The sequence below is a fragment of the Enhydra lutris genome, unplaced genomic scaffold (genome assembly GCF_002288905.1).
Source record: "Enhydra lutris kenyoni isolate GAN:26980312 unplaced genomic scaffold, ASM228890v2 scaffoldscaffold18, whole genome shotgun sequence".
Taxonomy (NCBI): domain Eukaryota; kingdom Metazoa; phylum Chordata; class Mammalia; order Carnivora; family Mustelidae; genus Enhydra; species Enhydra lutris.
In genome coordinates this window covers 1336592-1351813 of record NW_019154102.1, presented here as the reverse complement: position 1 = coordinate 1351813, position 15222 = coordinate 1336592, and the positions used below count along the sequence as shown (strand labels likewise).

Genomic DNA, 15222 nt, shown 5'->3' with positions numbered 1-15222 from the left:
CCCTCTGCCTGCCACTGCCCTTACTTGTGCTCTCGCTCCCTGTCAAATCAATAAATAAAGTCCTCTAAAAAATTAATAAAAATAAAGTTCTGAACTTCTAGATTCATTGTTTTCTTTGCAAACATTTTGCAAATGAACTGAATTTTTAATACTTGGGTTGTGTCTACTTAATTCTGAAACAGCTAGTCATGATGGCCAAATTAAACCAGCTAAAGAAATCAATTTGGGTAAAAACGAAAGGCAGTCTTATTTCAAAGAGCAGGGAGCAAAACCGAAGGAGAACGTGGTACTGGCTGAGAATACAAAAACGTTCAGGTATATTCATGCATGAGAGATCTTTAAAGGTTAATTAGGGAATCAAAGCTCTGTGAGCAATAGTTTTAACATTTGAGGTTGGTGGCTAATGTCAAAAAGTCCAGCAAGGAATCCTCCCTCAGTGCCACCATCCACAAGAAAATCTGAGCTCAGAGTATTTTTTTATGGTATTAAAAAAATTTTTTCTTAAGTTAAACTTATCTGCTAGAAATAGGCACAGAGGACACACTAAATCCACTGCCCGACTAAATGTTGCACCTCCCAGCAGGGAACGCGAGCATGGCCCCAGGGGACTGAAGTTATCATTTCTCTCAGCCTGGTTTCAACCCAAGGAGGAGGTTGAAAACACTGAAGCTACTTCACAAGAAAGTCAACTCAGGCTGTTGAATATTTACTTGAATTTTTATCAGGAAGCCGATCTATCTTCCATATGATGGCCCGGTAGGCACTCTCATATTTTGCTGACCCCACAGTGACCTGTATAACAGGTTCAGATTCGGGTTCGTGTAAATTCCCCAGACATGCCCGGCGATTCATTTTGGCCTTCAGGGACTTCTGCCTCTGGAGGTTCATGGTCCAGAGGGCCTTGATCCACTGTGACGGGACAGGAAAGTGTATCATGATATTGTCACAGGACCTCAAGGCACTGGCACAGGATGGTCTCTGAGCCAATGAGGCCATGTTGACAAAGGCCTGAAGCTCCACATAGGCCCCCTGGACAACCACCATGGACTTGAGGGAAAAGGGAAGATCTTCCCCATTATACAAAGTCTTAAAACGCATCAGCTCAAACCGGCAGGCATCCAGCGGTACAAACTTAATGATTCTTGATTGCTCAAATTCTTGTGCTTTCACACACTTATGAAAATGATGGTCAAGAATATCAATCCCCTTCTTTTCTGGGTCTTTTTCAAAATAGCGTTCATTTCGCTTTTGCAGCTCAAGGTCATTCAAGGTCAAAAAGCATTCTGTGTTCCCATTCACAAAGCAGAGGCAACAGATTTGAGTTATGACAGCACTTTCAACCAATTTTCCTTCTTCTTTAGTGATTTTCCCCCAAAAGTTGTCCACAATTTCCAGGGAAATTTCTTGTTCCTCGTAGTTCTTTTTTGGTTTTGAAACAGGTGGCAGCTTTGTTAGCTCCTCCTCCACGGTAGTCAGGAAGTCGAGGAAATCGTGGTACTCTGTGGACCCTAACTTCAGCATCTGGTCGATGTCTGGTTCATGAACTACTTCTGTCTTAGAGTGGTATTTCCTTTTTTCTGTGTAAGACACGTGTTCAATCTTCACAGTATGGATTTTTCCTGCTACACTAAAGTTCTCAACTTTGGGTTCAGAAAGCCGGCAATGTGGATCGAGCTGTAACTCCTTAAATGGTTTTTCTAACCCCTTCTCATAATACATTTGCAAAATTCCCCCAGGTAAGACTTTTAGAAAAATTGGTCCCCACTGACGGGAAGACATCATGTTCTTCTTCTCAGGAATTCTCAACATGAAAGACCATCCAGGTTTTGGCTGACTCCTGAAAAGTGTGTGGGGGACAAAGGAAGAGGCGGTGTCTTCAGCATACAGACATTGCATAGACAAATTTCCATATGAGTCTTGGTCCTCAGCTGATTGGAGATGTTCAAGTTTCTCACAGATGTAGTTAAATGAACCCTGATTTAAGCTTTTTTGATCGAGAGGCATCTCTTTGTCTCTTGATGGGTACATCTTTCTGCTTCCTGAATGGTCAAAGGCGAACTGGGAAGCACTGCCTTCATCTTTCCAAAATGGACTTGAAAAAGCACAGTCCTCCCGAAAATACTGAAACTGGGGGGCATCATTTTGGAACCCTAGGCTTTCAGCCTGGGGAGGGCCAACTTCATCTGGAAGACCCACTTTGGGAGCTGGATGTGTACATGAGTGGTCACTGGGTAAGGAAGTATGGGATAAACAGGTCGGTTTGGACAATACGGAAGAGCCTGCTCCTGATGCTGTAAATGGACTGTTTGAGGATGATTCTGGGATAGGATAAAGCATATGAGTCCCTCCTTTGGGGATGCCAGGAAAACCGGGGAAGTCCTTGGTAGGTGTAGAAAGAGGAGAATTACTTGGAGGTCCTGGACTAAAGTAAAAGTCTATGATGGGAGAGGAGAGGGGGGTACTGTTGGCAGAGGAAGGTCCGCTGGGAAATTCCTTAGCACCAGAAAGGTTCAGCTTAAGTCCATTGGGCCTACAGATGCTTTGATTCTCCAGAGGTAAATTCTTTGACTTTTGAGAAGACTGAAAGGCAGAATCATCATCAAATGTGACCCAGTTGCCTGGGTTTGTGGAACACATGTTTGGAATCAGACTGTGGTCCTGTCTATGAATCAGATATGCTGTGTCTGTTAAAGGAGAAAGAGACAAGAAGAATATTAAATGAGAATGGGGAGGAAATCCAAGTTACTTTAGTTCCGAGAAATAGTTAGATTTAAGAGAAATTGGGGGCGGGGAGGTGCCTGGTTGGCTCAGCTGGTATAGCATGCAACCCTTGATCTTAGAGTCGTGAATTCAAGCCCCATGTTGGGCATAGAGCTTACTTGAAAAAATAAAAATAAAAGAAAGTGCTGTCACAAACAGAAGTTCGAAATAAAAAAAAAATTAAAATAAAAGCAATCAGATTTACAGATTAACTGAGTTCAAAGAAATGCTTAAGAACTGTAACACTTCTGATGATTAAATGTTTTCTTAAAGTGGTAAACACCTACATTAAAAAAGAAGAAAGGTCTCAAATAAACAAGCTAAACTTACAGCTCAACAAACTAGAAAAAGAAATACAAACTAAGCCCAAAGTTAGGAGAAGAAAAGTAAGAATAAACATTAGGGCAGAATAAATGAAAGAAAGTAGAAAAAAAAGGAAACTAAGAGTTGGTTTGTTGTAAAAGATTGGCAAAACAGACAAGCCTTTAGCTAGACTGAGAAAAAAAGAGAAAATACTCAAAACCAGAAATGCAAGATGTGACATTAAACTTATATCACAGAAATAAAATAGTGACTATAAGGGACCACTATGAACAATTACGTGCCAGCAAGTTGGATAACCTACAAGAAATGGACAAATTCCTAGAAACATATAACCTACCATGACTGAATCATGAAGAAGTAGGAAATCTGAACAGACCTATAATTAGTAAGGAAATTGAATTGGTTGTCAAAACCTCCCAAAAAATAAAAGCTCAGGCCCAGATGGTTTCACTGGAGAATACCACCAAACACTTAAAGAAAAATTAACACCAATCCTTCTCAAGCTCATCCAAAAAAACTAAAGAGGAGGGAACACTTCCAAACTCATTTTATGAGCCCAACTTTACTCTGATACCTAAGCCAAATATAGTACAAGCAAAGAAAAATACTATACCCCTGATGAATACAAATGCAAAAATACTCAATAAAATACTAGTACATCAACTTCAACAGCAGATTAAAAGGATCATACACCATTATCAAGTGGCATTTATCCCTGGGATGCAAGGACAGTTCAACAGATGAAAATCAAAGTGATATACCACATCCACAGAACAAAGGATAAATATCACATGATCATCTCAATAGGCCCAGATAGAGCATCTGACAAAACTCAACACCTTTTCATAATAAGAAGCCAGCCAACCAACTAGGAAGAAGAAAATTACCTCAAAATAATAACAAAGGCCATCTATGAAAAGCCCATAATTAACATCATACACAATGGTGAAAAACTAAAAGCTTATCCTCTAATATCAGAAACAAGGTAAGGATGTTCATTCTTACCACTTCTACTCAACACGGTCCTACAAGTTCTAACATGAGCAATTAGGCAAGAAAAAGAAATAAAAGGCATCAAATCAGAAAGGAAGAAGTTATATTTTGTCTATTTACAAGTGATATAATCTTATCTATAGAAAACCCTGAAAATTACACGCACACACACAGAGTTAGAAGTAATACACAAATTCAGCAAAGTCTCAGGATACAAAATCAACAAAAATCAATTACATTTCTATACATAAACAATTAGCAATCCAAAAAGGAAATTAAGAAAACAATCTCATGTACAATAGCATCAAAAAGAATAAAATACTTAGAAATAAATTTAACAAAAGGGGCAAAGACTTTTACACTGCAAAGTAATTGCTGGAAGAAATTTAAAAAGACACAAATAAAGATATCCCACATTCACAGATTGGAAGAAATAATATCATTTAAATGTCCGTACTATCCAAAGCAATCTACAGATTCAATGCAATTCCTACCAAAGTCCCAATGACATTTTTTGCAGAAATGGAAAAAACTATCCAAAAAGTCACATGAAATCTCAAAGGTCTTTGAACAGTCAAAATAATCTTGAGAAAGATAAGCAAAGGTGAAGGCCTCATACTTTCTGACTTTAAAACATATTACAAAGCTCTGATACTCAAAACAGTATGGTATTGGCATAAAGGCAGACATACAGACCAGAGGAACAGAGTATTAAGCCTAGAAATAAACCCATACACACGGTCAAATGACCCTCAACACGGATGCCAAGATTATACAATGGGAAAAGTACAGTGTCTTCAACAAGCTGTGTTGGGAAAGCTGGATATCCATATGCCCAAAAAAAAAAAAAAAAAAAAAAAAAAGACAATGGAACCTTATCTTAGACCACACACAAAAATAAACTATAAATGGATTAAAGACTTAAACATAAAACCTGAAACTATAAAACTCCTGTAAGAAAACATAGGGGAAAAGCTCAATGACATTGGTCTTGGCAATGAATTCCTGGATAGAACACCAAAGCACAAGCAGCAAAAGCAAAAACAGACAAATCGGACTACAGCAGACTCAAAATCTACACAGCAAAGGAAATAATAGTGATGGGGCAACCCATCGAATGGGAGAAAATATTTGCAAACCATATATCGGATAAGGGTTTAATATTCAAAATACATAAGGAATGCCTGCTTGATAGCAAAAAAACAGAACACCCCCCCAAAAAAAACAATTTAAAAATGGGCAACAGATTTGAATAGACATTTCTCCAAAGAAGACATATATATACATGGACAACAGGTATATGAAACGATGTTCAACATCACTAATTAGCACGGAAGTGCAAATCAAAACCACAGTATCATTTTATACCTAGGACAGTCATAACAAAAAATAAAAACAAAAACAAAAAACAAAAAACCACCCAAAATGAAAGAAAAGCAAAAAACACAAAATAACAAGTGTCGACAAGGATATGGAGAAATCAGAATCCTTATGCAATGTAATGTAAAATGAAGTGGGAATGTAAAATGAAAAACAGCATAGAGTTTCCTCAAATTAAATAGAACTACCATGTAGATGATCTAGCAATCCCACTTAAGGAATTGGACCCCTCAAAATTGAAACAGGATCTCAAAGACGTATCTGCACTCTCATCTTCCTTTCAGCATTATTCGCAGTAGACAAAAGGTAGAAACAATCCAAATGTGCATCGTCTGATGAACGGCTGAAGAAAATGTGATATATGGGCATATGGGGAATCTTATTCAGCCTTTAAAAAGGAAGGACATTCTGGCACAGGCTACAACATAAGTGAATCTTAAAAGCATTATGCTAAGTGAAATAAGCCAGTCACCAAAACAAGTATTATATAATTCCATTTACACGAGGTATCTACAGTAGTCAAATGCACAGAAGCAGAAAGGAGAATGATGGAGCTGGGGAGCGGCGGCAGGAGGGAGAGGAGGGGAAAAGGTTGTGACTGTTGGTGGGTAAAGAATTTTAGCTGTGCAAGATGAGAGTTCTAGAAAGCTGTTGTAAAACAGTATGCATATACTTGACAACACTGTACTGTACACTTAAAAATTTGTTGAGTGTAAAAAAATTGTTAAAAATTTGTTGCTTTTTTTTGAAAGATTTTATTTATTTATTTGTCAGAGAGAGAGAGAGCACAAGCAGGCAAATTGGCAGGCAGAGGCAGAGAGAGAAGCAGGCTCCCCGCTGAGCAAGGAGCCCCATGCAGGACTCGGTCCCAGGACCCTGGGATCATGACCTGAGCTAAAGGCAGCGGCTTAACTGACTGAGCCACCCAGGTACCCCCATAACTGAGATTACTTGGGTTTAGAGTCATTGTCCAAAGCTACTAGCAGTTATTTCTCATTCTCCTCACCACCACATCCAAGCCCCTGACAACTACTGATCTACTTTTTTTTTAATTGGCCTGGTCTGGACATTCATTCACTCTATAGCATGTATCAGTACTTCATTCCCTTGGGTGGCTGAATAATATTTCACTGTGAAGACAGCCACATTTTGTTTATCCATCATTCATCAGGCAATGGACATCTGGTTTATTTCTAATTTTTGGCTATTATGAATAATAAGTTTTTATATAAGTTTCTGCGTGATCATTTTTCTCAGATATAGACCTGAGTTTCGAAAGAACCAGAATTTGAGCACAGGTCACTTCATCCTGTAATACTACAACCTGAATTCTTGAGATGATTCTAATGACAGGGGAGGCAATGAGCTGTACAGGCCACAGCACGGAGCTGGGAATTGGGCACCCAGGATGCTGGGTGCTGGTCTGTCACCCACTAGCTGTGCGCAAAGCCCCTCCGGACATGCAGTGATGAGAGCAGAATCATCTAGGGGTCGTTTCCCACTCAGAAATACTTCTGTGGTGGCTGACATCCAACTGACATTTTTTTTCAAAAGCAGTAATTGTGTTACCACTGGGATTTTTGACCAAACTTTCAAACTAACAGAGTAAAACCCCATGATATGAAAACTCAAACCCTGCTGGAATAAAGCCCGTGAGAAAGGCATATCTGTCTCCCTCCAGCCGGCCTGCTCGTTTCCCCTCGTGGATAATAAGGGCTCAACCAGTGCTATCCTTCAAGCTTGGAAAAGAGCCAGCCTCTATAGAGAGAGCAAGCCTGGGGCTCCACTGGGGACAGGGCACGCTCAGCGTTGTCATTTGCTAAATCCGCACATTCCTGAGGGCACCAAACACAGGGAGCGGCAGTCCAGGCCAGCTGGCTCTCTCTGGAGGGCATTTTACTGTCACTGCCCTTGGGCCAGATCTGCCACAGAGCACTTTCCCTTCAAAGCAGGTAGAGCCATGTTTCCAGGGGACACGGCCTGCAGGCTCTGAGGCAGGAAATCAGACGCAGGATTTCTTAACCGTCCTATCCTACCCTCTTCCAAAGGAATCCAGCCAAAATCACTCTTCATATGGGGTGAGAGATGCATGTAAATATTTACATATTAGGCAGCTTTATTTAAAAGAAACCAAGAGAAGGAATCAGCCCGCTTTAGATGGAATCCTATTCTGGCCTATACCAAACATTTTCCTTCATTTCTTTTTCACTGGTAGCTTCAGAATTTCGAGCACAGATACTGGCTTCTTCAGAGTTTTTGCTTCTTATGAAAAAACAAAAGTAATTTCCATAAACCAGATAAATCAATTTCATGACTTGTTAAGCGACCCTTGAACTTTAAAAAGCACACCTTGCAAAAAATCCCCTATGTTAAACACAAAATCTATGCAGAGTGTACTCTGCCCCCTTCTGCAGGGCTCTTCCACTGGAGGCACTCAGCACATGTAATGCGAGTTTAATACAACCAAACAGGATTCTGTATCATGCCCAAGAGGAGCCCAAATCTTTGTCCGTGTTTATAAGGCGGCTCCTGGAATGAGAGGCTAAGAGTCTGGCTCCCCGAGGTCAAGGGCTGGTGTGTTTCCCTGTATCCTTCTTGCTGCCCTTCCTTATCAATCCTTTTCACACTCATTTCATTTCTCTCTGACCTCTGCTGCCTCTTCCTTCTATATGACCTCATCTTTCTATTCTAGTCTCAAAGCCCCCACCATCACTTTTCCCAAAGTCAACAACTAGAATCGATTCCATCTAAGGCTTTCCCTCCACTCCCTTCCCTCCTAATTCACCCCCTCCTTCAGCAGGGAAAGAAAGCCACATCCTTTCCAGAGCCTCTCGGTCCGTCCGAGGCCCCCTGGGTCTCAGGGAGGGATACGAAAACCCAGAGCAAGGTCAAGAACGTGTCCTGCCTTGGTCATCTGCAACTTCACCCCACCTCCTTCAAGACATGCGAATCCAAAGTCTTCAAGCAGCATCACCTACTTAGCCTCAGGATTTTTTCGGCAATGCAAATGGGGCGGGATCTCAATATGTGTCTGTGCCTCCCGAGGTCCCGAAGTCCTACCATTTACAGAGCCCTGTCACAGGGAACATCTCATTTAAATTCATGACAATCCAGAGTAGACCCAGTACCCAGGCCCCCTGTCCAAAGTCCAGGTTCCACTTAGCGCAGAGCTGGAAATCCAGGGTCCCTGACACGACGTCTCCAGGGGCCTTCCCCCAAAGTAGAGGTGCCTCTGGTTGGATTTTGTGGCTCTTTCCTCCGCTGTGTATTGTATCCCATCCCACATGCCCTAATCCTTCCAGACAGAGGTCTGTTTTCAGTCAGTCTGCATTATCCTGCTAACTCCCGGAAGACAATGCCAGACAAAATTCAGAGACAGGGCAAGACACAGAGACCCAACGAGGAGGCACAGACAGAATAGAAAAATGTATTATGGTGGAAGCTGCTAGAAATCAATCTCTAGGTTTTGAAGGTTTCTAGAGGAGTGTTTGCTTCTTTTTAAACTATTAGACATCTTTTTGAGCTGCCCGTTTTCATAGCATCAGAGTACACTGAACTCAAGAACAAATTAAAAGGAAGCCCACATACCTACTCACACTGGGAATAAGGGGGATATAGGTCAACAGTTGTTTTCAACCTTTTACCTCAACACATGCGACAGGTGGCATTCAGGGCCTGGCACATTGTCTTGGATGTACCCAGAGTTTAACAGCCCCCACAATACTGAGGGAAGCCCTGAAATAATTAACCCCACTTTTCAAAATGATGGATCAGCAAAGGCAGGCTGTGGGCCACAGCAAACACAAGAAAGTCTGCATTTACACACAATCATAGAATTCCTCCTCTTTCTTTCACTGAAGAGCTCATCCTGGAACTCTCTTAAAAGAATATCATGGAGATTATGAACTTTTCTAAATTGTTTTAAAAAGTAAATCTTTCCGGGGCGCCTGGGTGGCTCAGTGGGTTAAAGTCTCTGCCTTCGGCTCGGGTCGAGCCCCACATCGGGCTCTCTGCTCAGCGGGGAGCCTGCTTCTCTTCCTCTCTCTCTGCCTGCCTCTCTGCCTACTTGTGGTCTCTGTCTGTCAAATAAATAAATAAAAAATATTAAAAAAAAATAAAAAGTAAATCTTTCAAAAATAGCAACACCTTAAATATTATTAGAAATATTGCAAATTGCTTGCAATAAGCCTTATGAAAAGGCAGCACTAGATGGAATAATTATCTCACCAAAAAGAACTGGGGATGAAAATCATCAAGTTGTTGTAGGAAAAATTCATATATTTTTTGAGAGTCTGAGTGAAGCTTTTTCAGAGAGGGACTATGTCTCATTCGTTAGGGCATTTTCCACATTGTGTACAAATGTCTGACATCACCAGGCAGTTCAATGCATGTTTGATTGAGTAATTTTAAATAGTCTTTTCAGTTTCCCATAAAGGAAATCTCTATAGTGCCCTCCTCAGTTCAAAGAACCACTGCATTTCAGAGTTGGGCAGAAATTGGAGGTATTCTGCTCAATTAACCACACCAACAAACATCAAATAGTTGCTATGTGCGGTCGGTATGCTAAGGGCTGTGTGTGCATTTCATCCTCACAACCCCGTTAGGTAATAATATCATTTTGTAGAAGAGGGAAAATAAGGCTCAGAGAAGTTAAGCTACTTGCCTAAAGTCACCCAGCCTAACAGAGGCAGATCTGTCTGATCCCAGAGCCCATGCTCCATTCCACCCACCACCCAAGAGGTCCAAAGAGATCCAGCGACCTGCTGGTGTTGGTGTCCTAATTCTCATTTCCGAACACTTCCCACCATTCTCCCTTTCACTATACAGGGCTCCTGGAGCCAGGAACTCTCTAAGATGCCAAGGTGCTGTTCTCACCTGAAAAGAGGTGAGTTCTTCACAAAGCCCGCCACACATATCTGCCGCTGGGACATGAGGCTGAGGGAAGGACAAACTCGGAGACAGTTTTCCCCATGATTGCTCAAGAACAACAGCTCAGCAGCAATTTGGGTCAATTCTGAGAGCTGCTTTCATAACTCAGCCTGTCCTAGTTCCTGTCCCTTCTCGCCTGCGTCACCCTGAGCGATGAAGGGTTTTCCAGCCTTGCAGCCCAACACACACCCTCAGGTGCCACCCTCTCTTCCAGTACTCGGCCTGTCTTGGTGTATTCTGCTGAATTCCCCAAACTTCATGCAACACCCCGCATCGTGCTCCCATGCCACCCTACCCGCTCTACTCTCCAGGGTCTACTCCTGCTGTTCTTTGCAGATCTCCTTCGCTTCTCTTCAGAAACCAGTCAGAGCGTAGATGTGAAGCTCTACCTTTTCCTGCAGATGATCCAAATCAAATTAGATGCATCTGGTGGTCGAATCAGCATTCCTGCTCATCTGCAGCTGAAGACCATTCCCACTTGTGGAGAACAACACCCTCTCAGATGGTCTCAGATGGTCCCAGAGTCGGCTCTGGCTTCTCTGTAGCTGCCAGATGCTGGGGGAGGACGGATGTGGAAGGGGTGTCCTGCTCAGGAAAGCATCATAGGCACCTAGCAGTCACCTCCTGCTGTTAGTTCCACCCAACTCTCACCGTCAGGCTGACTCCTACTCGAGCCTCATGATCACATCTGGACCCTCAGCAATGCTCCTGCCTTTGCAAAGGGCTGGACTTAGTCCTTTTATGCCTGTGCCTTTTTTGCGCCACACAACAATGCTGCATAATCTAGAGAAAGAATGTCTTCGTGCCAGTATCTGTGTGGTTCCATTGGCTGTCCCCCAGAGAAGGAATTCTCTGACTCTCCCAGGGCTGGACTCCTCCACCGCACCACTGGAGCCAGACGGGGGCTGTGTTTGCAAAGCCTCCCTGTGGTTCGTGTTTGGTTGGAGGTCTGCGATCTAGTTACCCTCCTTGCCATTCTGGGACATACGTCAGGAAAACAAAGCCAAAGTCAGGGACGGCCCTGCGTGCAGAATGCATCAGTGAAGGTTTGCTACGTGAGGGTTTAAAATATCTTTCCTATATAATTTTTCCCTTTAAAGGGGCATCCAAACTTTTGAAACCGAAAGGATCCGAAGGCAACAGAAAGCCTCCGGTGTGGTGAAAACCCTTGCAGCATGCACCCTCACCGTAGGTCACAGAAGCCCCCGCTACGTGGAGTGCCTGCGTGGTTACCACAGACGGTCCGCAGCCCGTCCTATTTAATCACAACCATGTGTGCTGTTTAGTTCAGCTCTGTGACAGGAAATACCATTTGTAAAATACTGAACCGCAGCCCAACCTATCCGTGCCTTCAAATGCTATCTTGCACTGGTTCTAGCTCAGTGCCCTTGTGCCACGGCCCCCCTATGGATTTAACCTCCGCTTCTCCAGGACAAATTTGGGTCCCAGCTCTTTTGTTAACCTTCTTTTAATAATCTGCTCAATTTTCTAAATGTAGAGAGTTGTATAAACGGACACCAACCCAAACGGACTCGTCCCAGGAATGAACCCAAAGATTTGGGCCTGGGTGGGCCATGCTCATTTCCGAATGTTATGCCTCTCACCGTAACATGGTTATGGAGTCGGCACACCATGTTCATGTCCATGTTACAAATGCTATGGGAACCTGCTAAGCCGAGTCTCTGAGCCTCAGTTTCTTCATCTGTAAAATGGTAATATTTGCCTCATATATAAATTGCCACATAACGAGTACTCGGTGTATCTACTCTCTTTCTCTCCCTCCTTTGCTTTCCTTTGTCTCCCCATTCCAACCTTCCTTTCTCTAGTCAGGAAGAAAGGAAAATGCTCAGACTCTGCAGTTTGCTTTAGCATAGGTAGACCTGCTACAAACCCTTTTCTAGAACTGGGTGTCCATTCTGTCTAGCACATGACTGTGCCTCCACCTACCCTGCTCTCCCACTACAGAGGGTCATGGAGGACACTGTATGGGGCTACAGGGCTGGGCTCAGCCTCTCATCTGCCACCTTAGCGAGTGGCGCTGAATTCTTGGGCTGTTCTCTTAGGGAAGAGTGAGCACCCAGCACATTCCATAGCCGAGTCTTGTCCAAGGTGTGAAGGAAGGAAACCACCTGAATGAGAGTTTTCCAGGTGCCAGACACAGAGCTGGGACTTGGTCTCAACCAGCCTTCTGCCTGGCCTAAATGGCTGCTCTCGGTCCTGATGACCTGCAGATGGTGCGACAGGGACCTCTTGAGCCCCAGTTAAAAGACGCTCCTCCTTCATGGGCTCCTGTCCTTTAATCACAGCAAAAGCCCAACCACAAAGGCAGGAGAGCACAGAGGTCTAGCTCATAGCCTCTCAGGTACAAGTCACCTGGCCTCTTAGCTTGCTTCCTCTGCTTATTGGCCCCAAGGTGTGTTACTTAACATCCTCAATGTCCTCATCTGTAAAGTGAAAATGAAGGACACTTACTTCCTAAGGTCCAAATAAGTTAATGCTAAGTTAGTAAGTAAAATGCTACTTCATAGGCACTCAAAAAGATGGTACCACAGTGCTTACAAGTGCGGGGTTCTTGACTCAGCACTGACCGTTGCTAGCAGCCCCCTGCTGAAAAGCAGGCCGTGTCAGGCCTGCAGGGTACACCGGCGAGGGCCCCAGGCTTCCTGTCTAACCTGGACAATCTCCCCTTGTCCGGCAAGAGAAACCCAAGGTGCTACACTGAGCTGTGAAACGAAACGTACTGCTTAAGCAAGTCGGCACAGCACCTGGAGATGTTGAAAGTAATCAGGGAAAAGACTGCTCAAAAATGACGTGGTCCTTCTTTCCGTGGGGCTGACCACTGGACGGTGAAAACCTGGGACCACGTGTGTCACCCACACCCAAGACTGGGCCTGGCTCTGTCCAGCTGGCTCCCCACAGGGAATGACTGTACTCCCCAGGGGAACACTTGGCAGTGTCTGCAGACACACTCAGTTGTCACATGGGGCGGTAGGGGGTACTCCTGGCACCCAGTGGGGGAGGGGGCGGGGGTGCTGCTAAACACCCCTCCATGTACAGCAGAGCCCCAACAATGAAGAGTGATCCGGCCCCAAAGATCAGTAGCACCAGGGTTGAGAAACTCCGCTCCTTGTTGAGAAGGTCAGAGAGCGGAGTATGCCACAGAAGGCATCCCACCCTTCTGTGTGTGTCTACTTTGTAGACAATGACTTGGATGCTTAAGTTGGGCAACATGCCTAAGGTGGCACCAGAAAAAGGTGCTATCAGAATTGAACCCTGTTTGGGCCCCAAATCTCATGCTCTTTCCACTGCATCACACTGATACCAGGGCAGGAATCACAACAGGGGAGAAGTCTTCTTGACAGGACTTGGACATGATCTAGAAAACACAGGAAAAGGGGGGAGTCTGGCACTGAGAAACAAGGGGCCACCGGAGAAGCAGGAAGAAGGCAGGGCCACACACATCAGTCCAGTCTGAGGGGCATCCAAGTGGAAATATCTAGCAAGGAGCTAGAAACACAAGACAGCACTTGAAGAGAAAACCAGGGGCTACCCATGAAAAGTTGGGTGTCTTCCTAGGCTAGGTGAGAGCCGAAGGCAGGAGAGAACAGGGGAGGCCAGAAGGCGTCCAAAGCTGAGGACTGGTCACTTTCTAGGAGGCGTTAAAAAAAAAGGGAGAAAGTGAGACACATCCAAGAGGCCAAGGCAAAACCCGGAGGTACCGAAACCCCCAAGGCAGGAAAGAAGGTCCTCCCAACAGAGGGCAGGGATAGCCGAGATGAGAGGCCTCTGGGTTTAGTGACCAGGTCAGCAGTGGCGGGGTGGGTGCAATTTCAGCAGTGGGTGGGGGTGAGGCCAGGCTGACCGTATGGAAGCAAAGAGAACATGGATGCTGGGGCCCACAGGGAGAGGCTGGGCTCAGGGGTCCCTGTCTTGGCCACCCAGACCCCCAGCCCCCAGTTCCTGGGTTTCTGCAGCTGTGGGGTAGTGTTGTCTCCCAGGTGGACTGGTTCCTGTCAGCCCTAGTAACAGCCCCCCTCTTTGAACCCTATCTCCGCTAAAGGGCCCTAGGACTTCCCACTCTCCAAAATATCCAGCCTGCCTCGGGCCAGGGGAAGGAGGCAGACAAGCCAGCCTTCGTGCAGGCGAGGGCCGGCAAACAAGGCCTGCTTTCAGGGCTGCCTTCTGGTATTTATATTCCTGTGGGCTCTCCAGTGGGAAGAGCAAGGCACTGAAGAGTAGGAGATGAGAAAGGGCATTATCTCCCGAGGGGCCCCCAGGGCTGGGCGGGGGTGCATGGCGCTGTGGTGACTGCAAGGGGTGGCTCCCAGATTTTGATTCTGCATTCTCAAAGGGAACCATGAAAAAGATGTGGGATAAAGTCAGCAGAGGGGGACCTGACTCTGATCGCACATCTTAAACATGCAAATCTCCTCCTTCCCCTCTTCTCTGCAGGCCCAGGGGCCCTCCTGAAGATAAGCAGAAAGCCCTGGAAGTTTAAAGGACTCTAAAGAGAATCTCTCTTGGACTTAAATATTTAAAGGGGGAGGAGGGACCAATAGCAACTACTCTGCTATGAAAATTGGTCAAGTAATTTATCTTAATTACCATGTAATTACTTTTAGTGTTTTCAGAAGAAGCTGTAGCTAAATGGTCCAGAAAGGATATTTAATGCTTTAGAATGTGAGTCCCTCCAACACGTCCATCATGCCCCATGACTGGAATGGTCTGACATGTTAAGGACCATCACCTGCTGGGAGAGACCCAGGACCTTGATCCTTGGCTGCTGGGCTCTGGGGCCCTTCTGCCAAACGTGTGGGCGCCAGCCCCCTGCACATT

At 44.7% G+C, this 15222-nt stretch overlaps 1 protein-coding gene across 1 annotated transcript in view; it reads right to left on the bottom strand.

The window, feature by feature from the left end:
• LOC111148082 (stonin-1) overlaps positions 1-15222 on the bottom strand; it is a 43674-nt gene that overhangs the window by 8913 nt on the left and 19539 nt on the right. The window contains exon 2 of the mRNA XM_022504475.1: positions 711-2684. Coding sequence (XP_022360183.1) covers positions 711-2637 — 1927 coding nt within the window. The 5' untranslated portion in view covers positions 2638-2684. The remainder of the gene's footprint in view (positions 1-710; positions 2685-15222) is intronic.